Below are 17,391 nucleotides of genomic sequence, written 5' to 3'. Positions count from 1 at the left end.
AGTTCAGAGATGAACATCCTTGAGAAGTCCCTTACTTGGATGGAACAGCTGTCCTCTCTTTCAATAGCTGTTCAAATAAGATCAGTTCTTGATGCAAAAAAGACATAAATTTAACCATGTTCTATCGCTTAATATTTATCAAAATTGATTTCATAATATAGTTAGTTTATAAAACTCTTAATGACAATTACTATTGATGAACTGAATTCAATTAAAAAGGAAACTCGACAAGAAACTAACAATAATTCCATTCTGATTAGAGATTATTTAGTAACGAGGAGCTACGATTCCGCCAAGTAATAAATAAAGAATCTACAAATCTCATAGATACTAGAATACTTGAATCAGTGGTCAAAATTATTGTATGTACCATAAGGCATCGAGATCCCTGGTCCATTTTTTTAATAGAAAAATTAGTGATTATAGCTAGGAAATCCCAACCTGAGATGAAATAGCTACCTTACTGTTTAATAATGCCGTAACTAAGATCAGTCGGTGACGAAAATTCATCTTCAAATTGCATTAATCTTCATTATATGAAAATTAATTCGCACAATCATAACACATTGGTTTCATGGAACTGATTGTGTTCACTTACTTATTATAGTTCAGTATCAACACAGAAACGGAGGTAATGGAATTGAAAGAGATAAAAATAAAATAATCTGAAATAATATTAAAAATATTCTCTATTTGAATTATGATTAGCAATGGAATACAGGAGAGGAGTTTCATGCAATTTTAAATTTATCAGCCAGATGTGACTGCAACTCATGAATACTAATAATAAGCGTTGTATCAGTAAAATACGCTAGTGGATATATATACTTAAGAAATCCGTGGATAACAAGATGAAGTTTAGAAAGATAAGTACTGAATTCAGATCTCAGTGTAAGCATCAATACTGAGATTTGAGCACTGACAAGTTAAAAATAAGACGAAATGAAAATCCTCAACTTCAGTATTAATCATAATTCCACAATACATTAACAGTTTTTTAATACATTAAAATGAGATATACACAAACTTACGTGTTATTCATAGAATCCCATTCATCTGGTGACATACCACTTGGTACAACACGATAATCATGTAGTGTGTACCATTCACTACGAAGACGACAAGTATCTGGAAAATAATCTGTATCCACTGGTAAACATGCCGGAACTATCAATGACTTCCAGTCAACACCTAAAATGTATAAAAATAAACGAAAAATCAACGTCTAAACACGCATACACACACAAGCATACGCTAAAGTTTGTTTTGCTAACCCAAATAGAAAAATAAGTATACACCATTTATCTTTGGTAAAAAGAAATACCAAATAAAATACTTCACGACTTCATGAGATTAAATAAAAGAACAGAAAACATTCACATACATTCAGTAACTAAATTACTACATCCAATTTATGCACATGTAGTACACTGAAATATCCAAGGAAGGAAAAGAAAACGTGGATTTCTGGTGGTAGAGGGGAGATAAGAATGAGGAACGTAACAATGTAAAAAAAAAGAACACGTCTTATTGAACATTAAGAACGTATTAAAGCTGCAACGTCTGAATAATAGTCATTGTATATTTTCCTTCAAAAATGGATTAAATTTAAACTAGATAATAATTACAATTGAATACTAATCCTAGGTGTAACAGCAATTTTATTAACAAGAATAACTTACATAGTTACCAATTTAAGGGACTTGATATTGTGTGCTCTATGCTAAGATTTTAGATGGATAGATGTAACTAGTAAGAGTCTATGTTTCATGGTAGTCAGCACTTATTATCAACGCGTACATGCAATTTTCAAGGAATTAATGCTCTTTGATGAATTTGATCATGTATCATCCAGTTTCGAAGTCTGAAATGTTACTAACGAACTACTCAAACCTCCACTGACTAATTACAGAATTGTGATATTTACGACTGACTGATTATTGAGTAGTGGCCGAATGCATATGTATCTAGTTCATTAGTGTTGATGAAGCCCTATCGATCAATTTGCAGTACTATCTATTGGAGGTGAATGTAATATGAAATCAGTTATTATATGTGAGATCCGATATGTTTAAATGAATGGAAGGCAACTGTCAAGAAACCTAGTTTGAACTAGATTTCATGTTAGCTGGTATACATCAATAAAGCAAGTTTGCAATCTTGAGGGAAATGAATCTCCTATAGGAAGTTTAATCACTCAGTGTTGCAGTTAGCGATGAAAATACAGAGCTATTCAGGCTGTGATTGGTCTTTCGTAGGGCTGAAATAATTACGACCATTAGTTATTAAGTAGTAACTAGTGAATACAATCTTAAATAGGAAACTATAGTATAACTTGAAAATATATGACATCTTGAATTAGTGATCGATGGAAGGTAAAAATTTCAATGACTGAATGATTCAGGAACGTCTAATAGTCAGGTTTCGAAATTCAATCGTCTCATTATGATCGATTTCTTTATTCATGATCATCCGTTACCTTCACTTACATTCTATACTCGCGAGTAAATAAAAAGGCTACGAGCGATCAGGACAAGATAATGGCATCAATCCACTAAAGCCACTGAATCCGGACGCTTTAATCATACAACAATAAGAATAACAAGGTACTTTTTCGAGATCAAATAATGTTAAGAAAAAGCTATAAAGTTGTGTGTTCAACACGAAATTACTTCTAGATAACCTTCATGTAGTATTAGTGAGAAGTTGTGAAACCAGTTGAGAGAAGGAATTCTACAACTAATTAATTCATTGAAGTCATAAAACGTTAACTACTAGATATGATATGATATTCATCCCGAAAAACGAGTCCCAAATAGGACGAAACGTGCGTCCCGGATTCCACTGCTAACCACTATCCATCTTTGCTTAAAATAAAAGATATTCACATTGCTCGATGAACATGTGACGAATCGTAAATAAATATCAGGAACCTATAGTGACAATAATAATAATAATAATAATAATAATAATAATAATAATAATAATAATAATAATAATAATAATAATAATGGTGGCATCTAACATGTCAGAAATAATTTCGTTTATAATTCTAAATCTGTTATAACTAAAAGCATTTTGATCCTGACAATATTACCAGTATGTTGTCTGTCAAAGAGAATTTGACTGACATTTACACTTCAATAATAATCATAACTATTATTATTATTATTCAACACAAACAATAGACATTCTCTAACACAAATAAACTTAAATAAATTAACCGAGAAAATATACAGAAAGAAGTTAAAATAAAACACTCACAAGATGAGGAGGAAGAGGACGAAACAATTACACTAGTATATCAACACGAAAATCATGTAGACATACATAGACATAGAAAATAAGTTGATAATAATTTGAAATGATTACATAATCAATTCAATGAATTGCATTCATAGACAAACATTGACACATACATATACATATATATGTACGAATATATGTAAACTAATCACCATTAAACTAATAACATTACTGTATACAATACTGGTGAGTTAGATATAAAACAAAAATGAACATTTATGAAATAAATAAATAAATAAACTGAACAAGAAATATACAATAGGACAAGAAAATAATCACATCTAATACACAGCTACAGAGATAACAATAAAAACAAAACAAAACAAGGGGAAACCTCTGGGGTGAAATGAGATGGGGGAAAGTAGGGAGATATAAGGTAATTACCGATAAGTCGTAACATTTTCCGCAGGGCATCTGAAAATAAATCAGCGATATAATGCATACATGAAACTAAGAGTTATAGTGCAATTAAGAGTATATATATATACAGAGACAATTTGACATAACTTACCGAAAACAATATATTTTATTATCCAAAGTATTTGTTATATCTTTCAAAAAGATGAAATCTTTTTTATTTTGTCCTCATGTGGTCAGGTTAATAACTATAGAAGTATGACTACTTACTACATATTTCGTTTGTAGGATCGATAACTTTCTAATTTATTAATGATACTGGGACATGTGTTACTTATGCCCAACCACCGACTACCCCGAAGTGCGATGTTTTATGGTGTAAGATAGTGTAAGGTTGGAAGAAAGCTAGGGAGGGGGTGGCCAGACGGAGATATGGCACAAATCGATGAATTGACAGAGAAGTGTAGTGAGCCATGTTCGTAGGTGTAGACTATGTGGTTGTGATCCGTGAGATGATAGCAACCGATGGTTAGAGACCTTGAATGACATGGCTCAGAATCGTTTACCATCGCGCAGGTGCATTTACTCTTTGTAATCTCCCAAATTCTAATCTTCTCAATTCTTCATATCCCTTCTTTTCTCCTTCCAAATTTATTACACTGGATTATACTCCTTAAATAACATTTTCAAACCCTAATGTTTTCGATTACTGCTTATACTTTTTACTACCTGTACGACTATGGGATTTGAATCGCCAATTGTATCTGTGTGCTAATATGGTATGGCAACTTGAACTGATGCGCATACGCACGAAGTTCTACGTTGTTGACTCACTGAATGATATAGTGGTCAGAATTGACAGACAATATAAGGCTTATTGTTGAATTTGTTCAGTCAAACGATTTATATAATAATATAAAGTAATTTACTGATCATAGATTATATAAACCGAATATAAATGAAAGGAAACTAGGTAATCAATCCATAATTACTAAACAATAATTTAAGAAAGATAGAAGCATTCAAGAATGCTAAATATATAAGCTTACAAATAGGGAAATATACAAATAATTATACTGAAATAAAATAAGCAATTAAATTCCAAAAAATGGCAGGTTTCTTTTTGATTATAACAGTGTTTTTTTCTCTCAAATAATGTTTTTCAATCAATTAGAATCCTATGAATCAATAATCATTAATACCTTTAATTAAAATGTAAAAGTTTCCATGAAGAAATTGAAATTAAAAACTAAAATTAATCAAGATTTGTACAAGTTTAGAATATTTCATGAACCGACACATGCATACACACACACACACACGAGCGACTTCCTATATTATTAGGCAGAGGTAATAAAAAGTTTCATAAGCAAAGATGGATAGTAACTATCAATGGAATTCAGTTTGACACACATTTCGTCCTGTTTTGTACTCGTCAGCCGAATGTACCTGCAACCCAGAGTTGATGTCCACTCCTAGATTACATTGCTAGACACTATCTATCTTTGCTTTAAAAAAAGCTTGTGACTTAAGGCTATATCAAGGCAATCTGTACAGGGTGTACATATGCCAACATAAGACCGATCAATTGCAGTCCTAAATAACAATGAGAAGATACAAGTAAAACAACACCAAATGAATTCAAATAGTTTCATAGTTGAAAAATACAAATTGAATTTTGAAAAGAATTAAGCAAAGAAAGTATCAATTAAAAATTTAAGCTTCAAAAATAAGTAAACTATTATTGGTGGTTTGTTTGAATATCTGATCTACCTGTTGTTACCATTTAGATATTTCAACAAGTTATCTATTTTCTTGTTTGTCTGTTTGTTATAACACATCATTATGACTATTAATCGCATAACTTATTCAAGCACATTTATGACCTTTCACTGTAAAAGTTAGGAACAAATACAATCAGAGATATTGTGATAGCTGACACTATTCATCGAAAAGAATGAATATTATTTAGATGTCGATTTACTGAACGGCTAACATCTAACTGGCGATCGCTAGGACCGACCAAGAAGAAAGAAACGGAAACTTGTTGAAATACTTTGTGCTGAGAATTCTATATTGTACCAAAAGTATTGAATAAAGTTAATAATAATAATAATAAAGTGAAGACTGATTACAGAATAGAAAATACATCAGTTTATCAAAGTTTTTTTTGTTACAATGTGTGTAGGATAATGGTAATTTCCAATTTTTAACGTTGATACGAGAAATAACGTTACTGAAACCATTTGGTGTTATATAAATAAGAAACAATAATAAATTAATAATTTGAGGATTAAAAAACACACAGCATAGGTGGAATGAGAGGAAAGGTGTTTAGTACTTCGAGAACATGGATCCTTATGTGTTGGGGATGCTAGATCACTAGAAATCATTTGGTAAACGTCCTATTTTTTGTAATTTCATTATGAAAATTCGAATTTCTCAATTTTTCCCTAACGTTTACCCTTAGTTTGTATTTCCAACAGTCATGGCACGTACGAAACAAACTGCCCGTAAGAGTACAGGAGGGAAGGCTCCAAGAAAGCAATTAGCTACCAAAGCAGCACGTAAAAGTGCGCCAGCTACAGGTGGTGTTAAGAAACCTCATCGTTATCGTCCTGGTACAGTTGCCCTATGTGAGATTCGTCGTTACCAAAAGTCGACTGAACTACTGATACGCAAACTGCCCTTCCAGCGTTTGGTGCTTTGTTTCCCCTTTTAGTGAGCCATTTTGTGACGTTTTCTAAGGACATGTTTGTACTGTATATATAAACATGATTTGTATGCTCGTTCGATCATTTTTTATATTGCTTGTGGAATATATATTTTTGAATATGTATATTCTTCTTCCTCTAGTTAGCAGGACAGGAGTGTGGTGGAATAGCTTAGTTTGTCTTGTTATTGTGTTGCTGACCTTTGTTCCATTCGCCGGTTTCGGGTGATAATGTAGTCTCTTCAAACTTAACAATATGAATAATACTAATAATGTTCAAGTGGACTTTGTAGTGGATGTACTAAGAAGACTATTAACTTCAAGGAAATATCTATCTATAATGCATTGTCGGATTTTTAATTTTACTCTAAATGAAATAAATCTGTGACGATGAAAATCAAATTGTGATTATCATAATGAAAACTTATATTCACTTGGTGTTGTTTTACTTGTATCTTCCTATTGTTATTTAGGACTGCAATGGATCAGTTTTATGTTGACATTTGTACATCCTGTACAGATTGCCTCGATATAGCCTTAAGTCACAAGCTTTTTTTAAAGCAAAGATAGTGTCTAGCAGTGTAATCTAGGAGTGAACATCAACTCTGGGTTGCAGGTACATCCAGCTGACGAGTACCGCATCCTGGATTCCACTGTCCATCTTTGCATACAAAAACTTATATCGTTTTTGTAGAAATTTAGTTCACCTTTCATCGTTCACTTTTACATATCTGTGATATAATATTGTAGTGGATGCTACTCACACAAGCAGTGTGTATAGGAACGTAGTGTCAAACTTGCAACAATTGTCAAACAGAGTGAAGAGTTAGTTCCAGTGCACTTAAAGCACATCGTTAACCAATCGGGAAGATAATCCAGATTGCAGAACACATCGGAACATGTAAATGGACGATTAAAAGTTGTATATATATATAATGTAAATTCTTTGTAACTTCTCGTAACAAATATACATACCTCCTGCCTATTGTCTTGTTTTATAACATAAATGTAACTGATGATAAGATTTACTGATTAATAGACATAGAACAGTATTACATTTGTTACTATTCAATAATATATATAATTATATAAGTAGTAACATTTAGTGAGTATTTGTTAAAAATAATCACTGTCTCCAATAAGAACTGAATCTGGTCTAGAAAACCTAAATGTAAATTTGGCATTATTGTTCATTATCACTGTAACATTAATAAAACCATTCAATCATATAGATGTTATTGTTATTACAGTGTAATTAAATGTAAATGAAAAGTAGTTAGTTAACCATATGATGATTATTGATTGTAATATAAATGTTGATTAGAAGTTAATATTGAATGATTTAACGAAGTGAAATCCATGAAGAATTGAATTAATTGAATTCGATAGGTTAAGTAAAAAATCTTCATTGATATTCTGGACAACATCATCAATGTTTATTTGGTGTCAAAATCAGCTGATAAGTTATCCAACAACAAAAAAGAATTAAATCAATATGTTCTGATGAATTGTTCTGTGAGTGATTTTCTTCGAATATTCTATCATCATTGAAGTTTTTTTCAGATTGATTTGTTTGTATTCTATACTCTTCGTTTTTACTGGTTATATGTTTTGAATAGCTTAGTAGTGTTTTAATATGTTATTTCGATACTCTATTTTCACAAACATATTTGCTGTTTTCCTCTTCAATTTAACAGTATATCTAATAATTCGAATCCTGCGAGGCAGGGTCGTGGAAGCGCACTGCTGAGGAGTACAACAATAAGACGAAAAGGTCAGTCCGGTGATTCCAGGTTTTCCATGGTGGTCTAGCTTCAACTGAATCATGATCTCAACTATTGAAATTCATATTTCTATCTCAATTGTTAATTTCAAACTCAATTAAAGATCTTTAGCATCCCATTAGAGTTAATATTCTTCCACCTTTGGATTGTCATATTATAGATTTCCTCTCGGGATTTGCTGTTTTGAGTTATGAAAATCTGGATAGATGAACTTCCACTCGAACTTCTACATTGTCTATAAATGACAGATTGACACAGAACGTTCTTCTTTGCGATTTATCAGTTGGATGTATCTGTTTTCTAGTGTTGATGTCCATCTCACGATTAGAACCCAGTAACTTTCTCTTTAAACACCTAATTCGTTGTTTATTGAAATATAAAGTTCCGGTAGCCACCAATTTGTGCAGTGCGGAAACTTTCTGCTGTTTACATTAAGGAGTGAATTTCGATCAATTTCTATTCACATATGTGCATCCTAGGAGGATTCATTTAACATAATCATTAAGTCAAAAGTTTTGAAGTAAAGTTGAATAATAACTAGTAATCGAATCCAGAAAATGCGTTCTGTCCTATTTGAGAATCGTCACTTGTATATACCTTAGATACACATACAAACAGAATGAATATATGCCAAAAGAGACTGATTAAAATTTGATATTTTAACATTAAGAACTTTTGATGGAGTTTTGTTCTCTGAGCTAGATGGTTTGGTCGTAGAGCTTTCATCGTTCTTCTGAACGATATCATCAGCACAAATTTCAGGTAGAAGTCGAGTGTTCGAATTTCTCCACATATGACTTACAGCTTGTCCTGTAGACCTCAATGTTGATTGGTTATTATTGACTTGAAACTTGCCATTGTTTACTTGTTTGTTTTTGGTTATATCACCCATTAGTTTAACAAGCTATGAACCATATTTGAAGAAATTCGAACACTTCACTTCACTTTGAAGTTTGTGCTGATGATGTTGTTTAGAAAAACGATGAAACCTTCATAATCAAATCGTTCAACTCAGAGAACAAAACTTCATCAAAACCATCCACCTAAGTTACAAATCTTCTCCATTCTGTCAATAACATTAACAACAGATAGATTCAAATTCATACAAATAAATAATAAAACCATCAACATAAAGAAATTTAAAGAGAAAACATTGTGATTCAGTTCAATGAAAAAAGAAAGAAAAGAAAAACAAAACAAGAAAAAAATGATGACAAAAAGCAATAGATAAATAATGAATAAGAGATGGTTTGCTTTTCTGCAGTTTCAAAATGGAATCTCTAAAATTAAATAAAACTTCAAACAAATTACAACTAGGAGTAAAGTGAATTTGTTCTCATTAGAAGAAAAAAAAAGAAGAAAAAAGAGGAAATTGTCTGGACATTTGATTAACAAAGACAGTGGAGTGAACACAGAGAGAAAATAATAACAACGACAACAACAAATAAGAATAATAATAAAACGAGAACAACAGTGACTGTAGAAAATTTTTTTTATTATTAAGTAAGATAAAAATGCCGCAAATTTACGACATACAATACAACAGGTAGGGAAGGTGTATGTGGCAGAGGGAGAGAGGGGGGAGGGGAGAAAAAAAACAACCGTCGAATGATAACAGTTGGTAATTGTGTTTGTTTGTTTGATTCTATTTAAACGTTTACTAGAACAGGATACAATGAATAACTATGTCTAGTGGAAATATGATTTCAGTCAGTTATAATCAAAGAATTCGAAATAATAATAATAATAATATAGGGATTAATAATGATGAGAAAGATTAAACATTGAGTATATGGTTCCAAAAAACAAAGATGGAATGTAAAAGTATGTATAAAAGAATATTGGAATTGAGGTTCTAGAAATAAGATAAAGAGTAAACTTATCTTTGTCATTATAGCCGACATATCATGTGAAGTCTTCAGTTATGACATGGAAGCAAACTAAATTGTCTACATCTATCAATATGAATCAGATGAATATTCAATGACTTCAAATTTGATTAAATTAAGTGAGTATTAGTTTTTTTTTTTGAAAACTGTAGGTATATTTTGTTGATGGGCACCAACTAGTATAAAATCTCGCCTAAGGATGAATTCCTGCCTACTAGTGCTGAACATCTAACATCAGTACTTATAATTTTAAATAATATATGTTTCAGATACATGAGACAGTTTACTTCCGGTATCTCTTTCGAGGAAAACACGACCTCATACAGTAGTTGTGTCTGAATCAATTTTCAACATAGAATAAGAATAGCTCATTGATATAAATGTATTTTTTTCCCATGTCAAGGAAAACATTTTAGATCCATAATACAGAATAAAAATGGTGTTGATTTATATGCAAGCAGCCAATTTGAACTTTATTTGTTGTAATAAAATGGACCAACCGACTGACAATCCAGCACTCACTATCTTATTTGCAGAAATTAACGTAATTTTGAAATCTAACCTGAATTACTACTAATGATCGCCTAACTTGACATTGACTGAAGCTTGAAAAAGCAGTAGATTTGAAAAAAGAATCCCAGGAGAAAAGATTACGAGTTGTCTTCAGTGCATAAAGTCAGTGATTGTAAGTTTGAATCATGCGTCCGCAAGTGCAGATATCTTGGTTGGCATCCGTAAAATCTTTGTATTGTTGTCCAACAGTTGGAAAGGTTTGATAACATAGCACAAAATCGAGAACAATGATATAGTTGCATTCATTCTCCATCTTCTCATAAATCTTGGGTTGAATAACATTGACCAAAGTAAGGAATATAAACTATTGGATACCAACTTAGTAGTCTAAAGGTTACGCAATTGTATTGAATCCCAGATGAAGCGGTGGATGCATACTGCTGATAAGTTAAATAATAAGGAGAGATATCCATTGTTCAGTTTTTCCTATTGAACTATATTTCACCTATTTATGCTTGTATAATAGTTGAAATTAATTCTTATCATCTTGTTAACCATGGTTGTAGATATTCTAATGTGTAAAGTTTAGAAAACTGAACTAATACACATTTATACAAGGTCCTAACGCCTATTGCTTATTGATGTTAAGTAAAAAAACATAGATCGATATAAAAAGATAAGTAGATAGTACAATGTATTACATGTGATATGGTCTCATCAAATATTACAGTTTGACATTTTAAATAATTAAAAAAAAACAAATATGAATAACAGATTTCTTAGTGAGAAAAACAAGAGAGGAAGAGAGATAGAGATCAGTTAATTATCCACCAGAAAAAAAAGCGTTGAAGGGAAATGGAGTGGGAAATCTTACTAGAATATACAAAAGGAAAGAATAGACAAACACTAACGACGCTAACAATAACTGAATATGTAAGCAGGGGGAGAGTCCGTTCTCCCTCTTCAAATGCTCTCACATGGCCACGCGTATACAGCCACTGAAAGGAAGTCATACTCACTGTCTTCCCATGATGGGGGTGTTGTTTATGAAATTGAGAGGACGAAAAACGAATGTCTGGTGCTTCAACCGGGTTGATGGATATGGATGATCTATCAACAGGAGTTGAAAAACCCTGGTTCTAAACCAATGGTGCACATGGGCTTTAAAATCCTGAGGGGACAAATAGTGTATGAACCTATTGTTGGTCATCAGCTACCATAGGACTGTATCTCCTAACGTCGCTCCACTGCCATGTGGATTAGACCTTCAGGTCAAAGGTTGCAGGTCTGGCCCCCTAATAACATCGCGTGCTTCGATTTGGGCACTCGCGTAGTATCCCAACCCTTACACAAATCATTCGATTTGTGTGGCATATATATATTTGGTACCTTCTTGTACCTATGTCTGTATTTTTAAATAAATAAAATATTACTATTATTATTACTACTACTACCATAATCCTTTGTCAAGAAATGCTTACATATCAAAATAGATTAGATAAAATCTTACCGACACGTTTTGGTATCATCTGCTTATAATTAGTTAATATATTGAAATTATTCATTTGTACACTGAACAACTTTTGATCATCACTACTGTTATTAATAGGATTATTATTAATATTATTACTAGTAGTGGTGGTAGTAGTAGTTGTAGTAGTAGTAATATGTTGATTTTGATGCCAAAATGTTGATGACAATGATGGCATTGATGACAAATAGGGAGCTGACAATGACGATGATTGAATGGAGTAAGAGAACATTGCATGTCTAGCAGCTTCTAATAAATTTTCTAAAGCTTTCCTTGAATTCTCAGATGTTTGTATTAAACTATTAGTATTATTATTGTCATTATTTCTAGGCTGATTATGTTGTTCTGTTTCTAATGTTACTGAATTTGATAAAGTTGATGGGTGATTATTACTGCTGGATGGATTATATTCTGATGTAGTTTTATCATTGAATTGAAGTTGGGAAATATGATTAGTGCTAATAGATGTTGAAGGAAGTGTCATTGGTAAACGATCGCTTGAAATACCTGAAATTTAATAGAAAGAAATATATATACATATAATATAAAAAAAGTTTTTGCATGACCAAATAGAAATTTCTACAATGATGGATACATAATCATCTGATTGTAAAGTACGAGGAATGTTATAGTTATATAATATACCCTTGTGGGCCAGGGTAATTTCACATTGGTTTTCAGAAGAACCAGACATCATCCGGACTTTCACGTAAAAACCAAAACAGTACAGCTCAACCCCGTTTAACAGGGGAACCAGATACCGTATAGGCTTTAACGCTACAATCTGAATAGTACAGCTCAATCCTGTAGCGCAACCACACAGATACCAAGCACCCTGGTGGACCATTCGCACCATTCATATACACATTTACATCACATGTATAGTTATTCCGATCAATGATCGCGTGAATCAATTATGCACAGCACGAACAGGCCAAAGTTGATCTATTTCGCTTACACGACAGTCAAATGAATGAAATCGGTTAACCAGCAAACCAATTTTTTGCATGAACAGCCAGCAAAACTTGCCAAAGCAATGCCGAACCATCCATAATAACAATGGCGAACCTCCAGCCTCATATGAGACCAGCTCTACATAGCCATATAACTTATACTGCATACAACACATATGTAGGGTAGTAAGCGAAATAGCCAAGCCTGGAGCGTCAGGGCTTAAATAACGCCTAAAACCCACTGTCTGATGCCGAAATACTATAACTAGACCACCAAGATCATTTTTATCGCATTTGCGAAATTTTCATTTTTCCGACTTTTCAGACCGAGTTAGGGGTAGTATTATAATATACTGTTTAGATATGATGAAAGGTAATTAATAGATTTAAATATCTACAAACTTTAATACATTTAGACGAATGAGATATGTATGATGTATATTCAGCCTTTGTCTATTAAATTATGCTTAACTGACTAGTACAGGTGAAGGGTGAATGAAGAGTATAATAAGAAAATCAACGCTAAGTAACAGTTCATGAAATTGGTCAGAGTACTGAACGTATATTTATTTCTTATTTCATACTTTTATTTGTTTGAACACATAAACATCGGTACAAGAGGGCATCAAATACATATGCCCCATACAATTACAATGAGGCCATTAGTAGTTATCATTGATTTGTAGTCCGAGTATATTGCTTCGATGAGTATTATTACATAAGTTTATATAAAATAGATTAAATATGGTCAGTAGTGAAATTCAAGATAAGGGTTTCACCATCTGCTTGGAATACATCAGTCAGATTTACCTGCTTCCTAGAGCTGGTGTTAACTGAATTCAGTAACTCATTGAATAACGCTTTGATGTTTAAAACAAAAGGTAATTAGTTTGAGTTCCGGATCGAATATCAACTCTGGAATACAGGTCAATCCAGCTGACGAGTCAAAAGCAGGATGAAACATGCGTTCTAGATCCCATCGCTACTCATATTTCACCTATTCTATCTAAATTAGTGAATGTTTTATAATTTTTGACTTTTTGTCAATACGCACAACAGAACTTCCAGGTCTAATGTGTTATACTTAGAATACGTAGTTGGAACGAACTTCAGTCAGTGACCACCATTATTTATTGGGATTAGTGCTACTTGCTGAAAATATTGGTCTACAATATGTTAACCACCCTTATAAGTATTGGATACAAATAAATGTTTAACTCAATTAGTCAGTCATGTATAATGTAGAACCCAGTATATGCTGCACCACATTAGAAAAGCGAGATGAAATTATCAAGAAAATTGTCAGAGTAATAAAAGCAGTAACAGTCAAAAAGATCAAATAGAGTTAGTATGAATTGATCGAAAAGAATAAATTACCAGAATAAATAAAAAAACATGGAATAATTTCGAAGACAGAATGAATCCATCTACATCTTTGGTACTAATTTTGATCCATGTCATCTAATGTCCCCAAGCAGTGATTACAACCAAAACACTTAGTTTAAAGTTAAACAGCAAATATATCTAATTGTGGTCTAGCTTCAATTGACTTATGATCTCAACTGTTGAAATTACTACAATCTCCATAAAACCCCTTCTGATATCTACTTGTCTATCATCATCTATTACAAGTTATATGATCACATTGAAAAATCAGAATGAAAATAAACAATGATGGATTAGATGAGAACAAAAATACAATCACAATAAGTGTCTATGAGGGGGATAAGGAGCTGAGAAAGAAGAGAATAGAAAATAAAAAGTAGAGTATTAAGATCATTTATGCTAATCTACACATTTAAATCAGACATTTATTATGATCATTATTGAGATTACCACTAGTACTACTACCACTAACCATAGCAATCGTGGCGAAAACCGAGATAAATAATGAGGGGGTGTGGAGCAATTAATTTGAAGATTTGTACGAAGATAAATCATTGACTGAAAATGTTTGTAGTCATATCATTGTTTTGCTTAAAAAAAGAAGTTTAGCAAGCCCAATTTTTAAGTAAACTTTGTTTAGAAGAGTAAAAGAGAAACTAAGTATATATATGTACAGAGAGAGAGAGAGAGGAATCATATTCTAGAGTCGATCTGATAAATTAAATTAGTTTCACCCACTTGACTAGAAAGATATAGATCTAAATCTGATGTTTAGCTTATATGAATAATAATGATAGAATCAAACGAAAGGATAATATTTTGATTTAATTTGGAATGGTTTGGATAATCCCGTTGTTGATATTTTTGACAGAAATTTGATCAGTCTAGGTTGGCATAAAAACATCTTGAATGGCTATCCGAACTCAACAGCTAGGTGTATGACGCGATGGCGTTCAAAGCAAACGGTAGTTGCTATGGGGTGAGCATCAAGTATGGGATGTAGGCACATCCAGGGGACGAGCCCTAAAACAGGACAAAATGAGCATCTTGGATCCTACTGCTAGCTATATTCCATTTATTTTATATCAATTGTACCTAAGCTTTTGTGAGAAAAAGTCCAAATAATTATGGTAATATGGAAGAGAGAAAAAGAGAATGAATATTTTTGGAGCTGACTGACAAAATGAATTTTTAATTGATTATTATTCACTAGTAAAGTGTAGACGTTTGAAGATATGGCTTTGAATTAGTCACAATTCGGCAGTTATATTTGTTCTCTACCATGTTTAACAACCTGGGTTCCAGTGTTCTTTTAAACAAACATTTTATTCTGCCTTTTTGAATCATATTCTCAGTTTCTTAGCCTTCGGTATCACTGTTGCTACCATATTACTTTAATATTTTTCATGTCGTGCTAATGTGGTACGACAGCTTCTACCAAAGCATATTTGATCACTAATCACAAGTAAACACCTTTTCTGTGACTGTTTAGTGAAGTAATGGACAGTTAATTTCACAAGCGTAGAGATGTCCAAACATTCTAATCGAAATTTTCTAAATAACTGATTAATCTTAATAGGGAAGTTTGTGGGAAATGTTGAGTTTTCATAGTATAAATCAAGGATTGATTTTAGAGAGGCAATCATCGATAATCAAGAAACATTAAACAGCTGTTTCATTCTAGTGTGTGGCTCACCAATAGTGTGTATCCACAATCACACTGGGGGTTAGACCCAGGCTTTGCGGTGAGCAACTAATTCGTACTGGGACGAAAGAGTTTCCTGGTTTCAGATGCTTGTCATACTAAAATCAGTCCGTGATATAAATTGTTTTAATGGTTCCCGAATAGAACATATCTTCCTCTTTCTTCTGATGGTCGACTGGATTATGAAGACCTCGACATCTGAGAAGAAGCACGGAATACAATGGACAGCTCAGAAACAATTTGTACTTTGCAGATGACCTAGTCCTCCCATCCTATACGCACGAACAATCGCAGAGGAAGTCAGCTAGTGTAGCAGCAACCTATGCATCAGTAGGCCTCAACATACACAAGGGGAAAACCAAGGTCCTCAAATACAACATGGAGAACACCAACCCAATCACACTTGATGATTATTTCGTCTGGTAAGCAACCAGCACTCAGTTACACCATATCATGGCGTATATATTTATCAATCTCATTCTATTCATTCATTTTACTAACAGGAAAAATATTCACCAAACTTCATAACTCATTCATACATAATAATCATGTGCTCACTAATGACTGCCTTCAAGATGCAACTCCTGGAGTTCTAGTGAGAAACCGTGACTAATACAGTTCAACCATGTTAGAAATAAGACTGCAGGAAATGAATGAGGGTTGCACAATATCGCGGATTGATTAAATTTAAACGTTAAGGCCGTTGGATGCCGGGTCAGTGCTCTAAAAATTAAGCATTCGTGAACGAGATTGAAGGTTTCGGGTTCAGTTTCCAAATGCGAAGTCGTGGATGAGCACATCTAAAAACAAAATGATTGTTCAGAGTTTCCAAGTTTTTAATGGTATTCTAACTAAGATCAACATAGGATTTAAACTATGATCATTCATATACCTTGAAAATAATTACAAGTAGTATAACTACCACCCACAGATGATTTATTCAGAAAAGCAATGATAAGTAATGCGATTTGGATAAGAATCTACAGACAGCTATATAGTGGAAAGTAGAAGTTTTCATATTCAATTTGGAATATTGGCTGAAATATGAGACAAACAAGAGACTAAGTGGTAGAATGTAATAAAAGCAGACAAGTATTTTATTCACATGACCAGTAATTTCAAGAACTCGAGTGATTTGTGTGAAACGTAATGTGATATTATACAAATTGACTGGATTAGTAATTTATTGCACAATGAAATTAAAACTCTCATAAAATCACTTAATTATAACACATATGTAGTATGAAATTCATA

General features: G+C 32.5%; 1 protein-coding gene across 2 annotated transcripts in view; it reads right to left on the bottom strand.

Annotated features, from left to right (window-relative positions):
* Positions 1-17,391, bottom strand: part of MS3_00005834 (uncharacterized protein) — a 138,900-nt gene that overhangs the window by 86,560 nt on the left and 34,949 nt on the right. For both annotated transcript variants that reach the window (XM_051213927.1, XM_051213928.1), the window contains 3 exons: positions 12,073-12,600; positions 3,691-3,720; positions 1,032-1,191 (listed from right to left, as the gene is read on the bottom strand). In XM_051213927.1, the coding sequence (XP_051069944.1) occupies positions 1,032-1,191; positions 3,691-3,720; positions 12,073-12,600 (718 nt within the window). The remainder of the gene's footprint in view (positions 1-1,031; positions 1,192-3,690; positions 3,721-12,072; positions 12,601-17,391) is intronic.

This window comes from Schistosoma haematobium, chromosome 3 (assembly GCF_000699445.3).
Source record: "Schistosoma haematobium chromosome 3, whole genome shotgun sequence".
NCBI lineage: Eukaryota > Metazoa > Platyhelminthes > Trematoda > Strigeidida > Schistosomatidae > Schistosoma > Schistosoma haematobium.
This window is presented reverse-complemented; position numbering and strand designations above follow the sequence as displayed.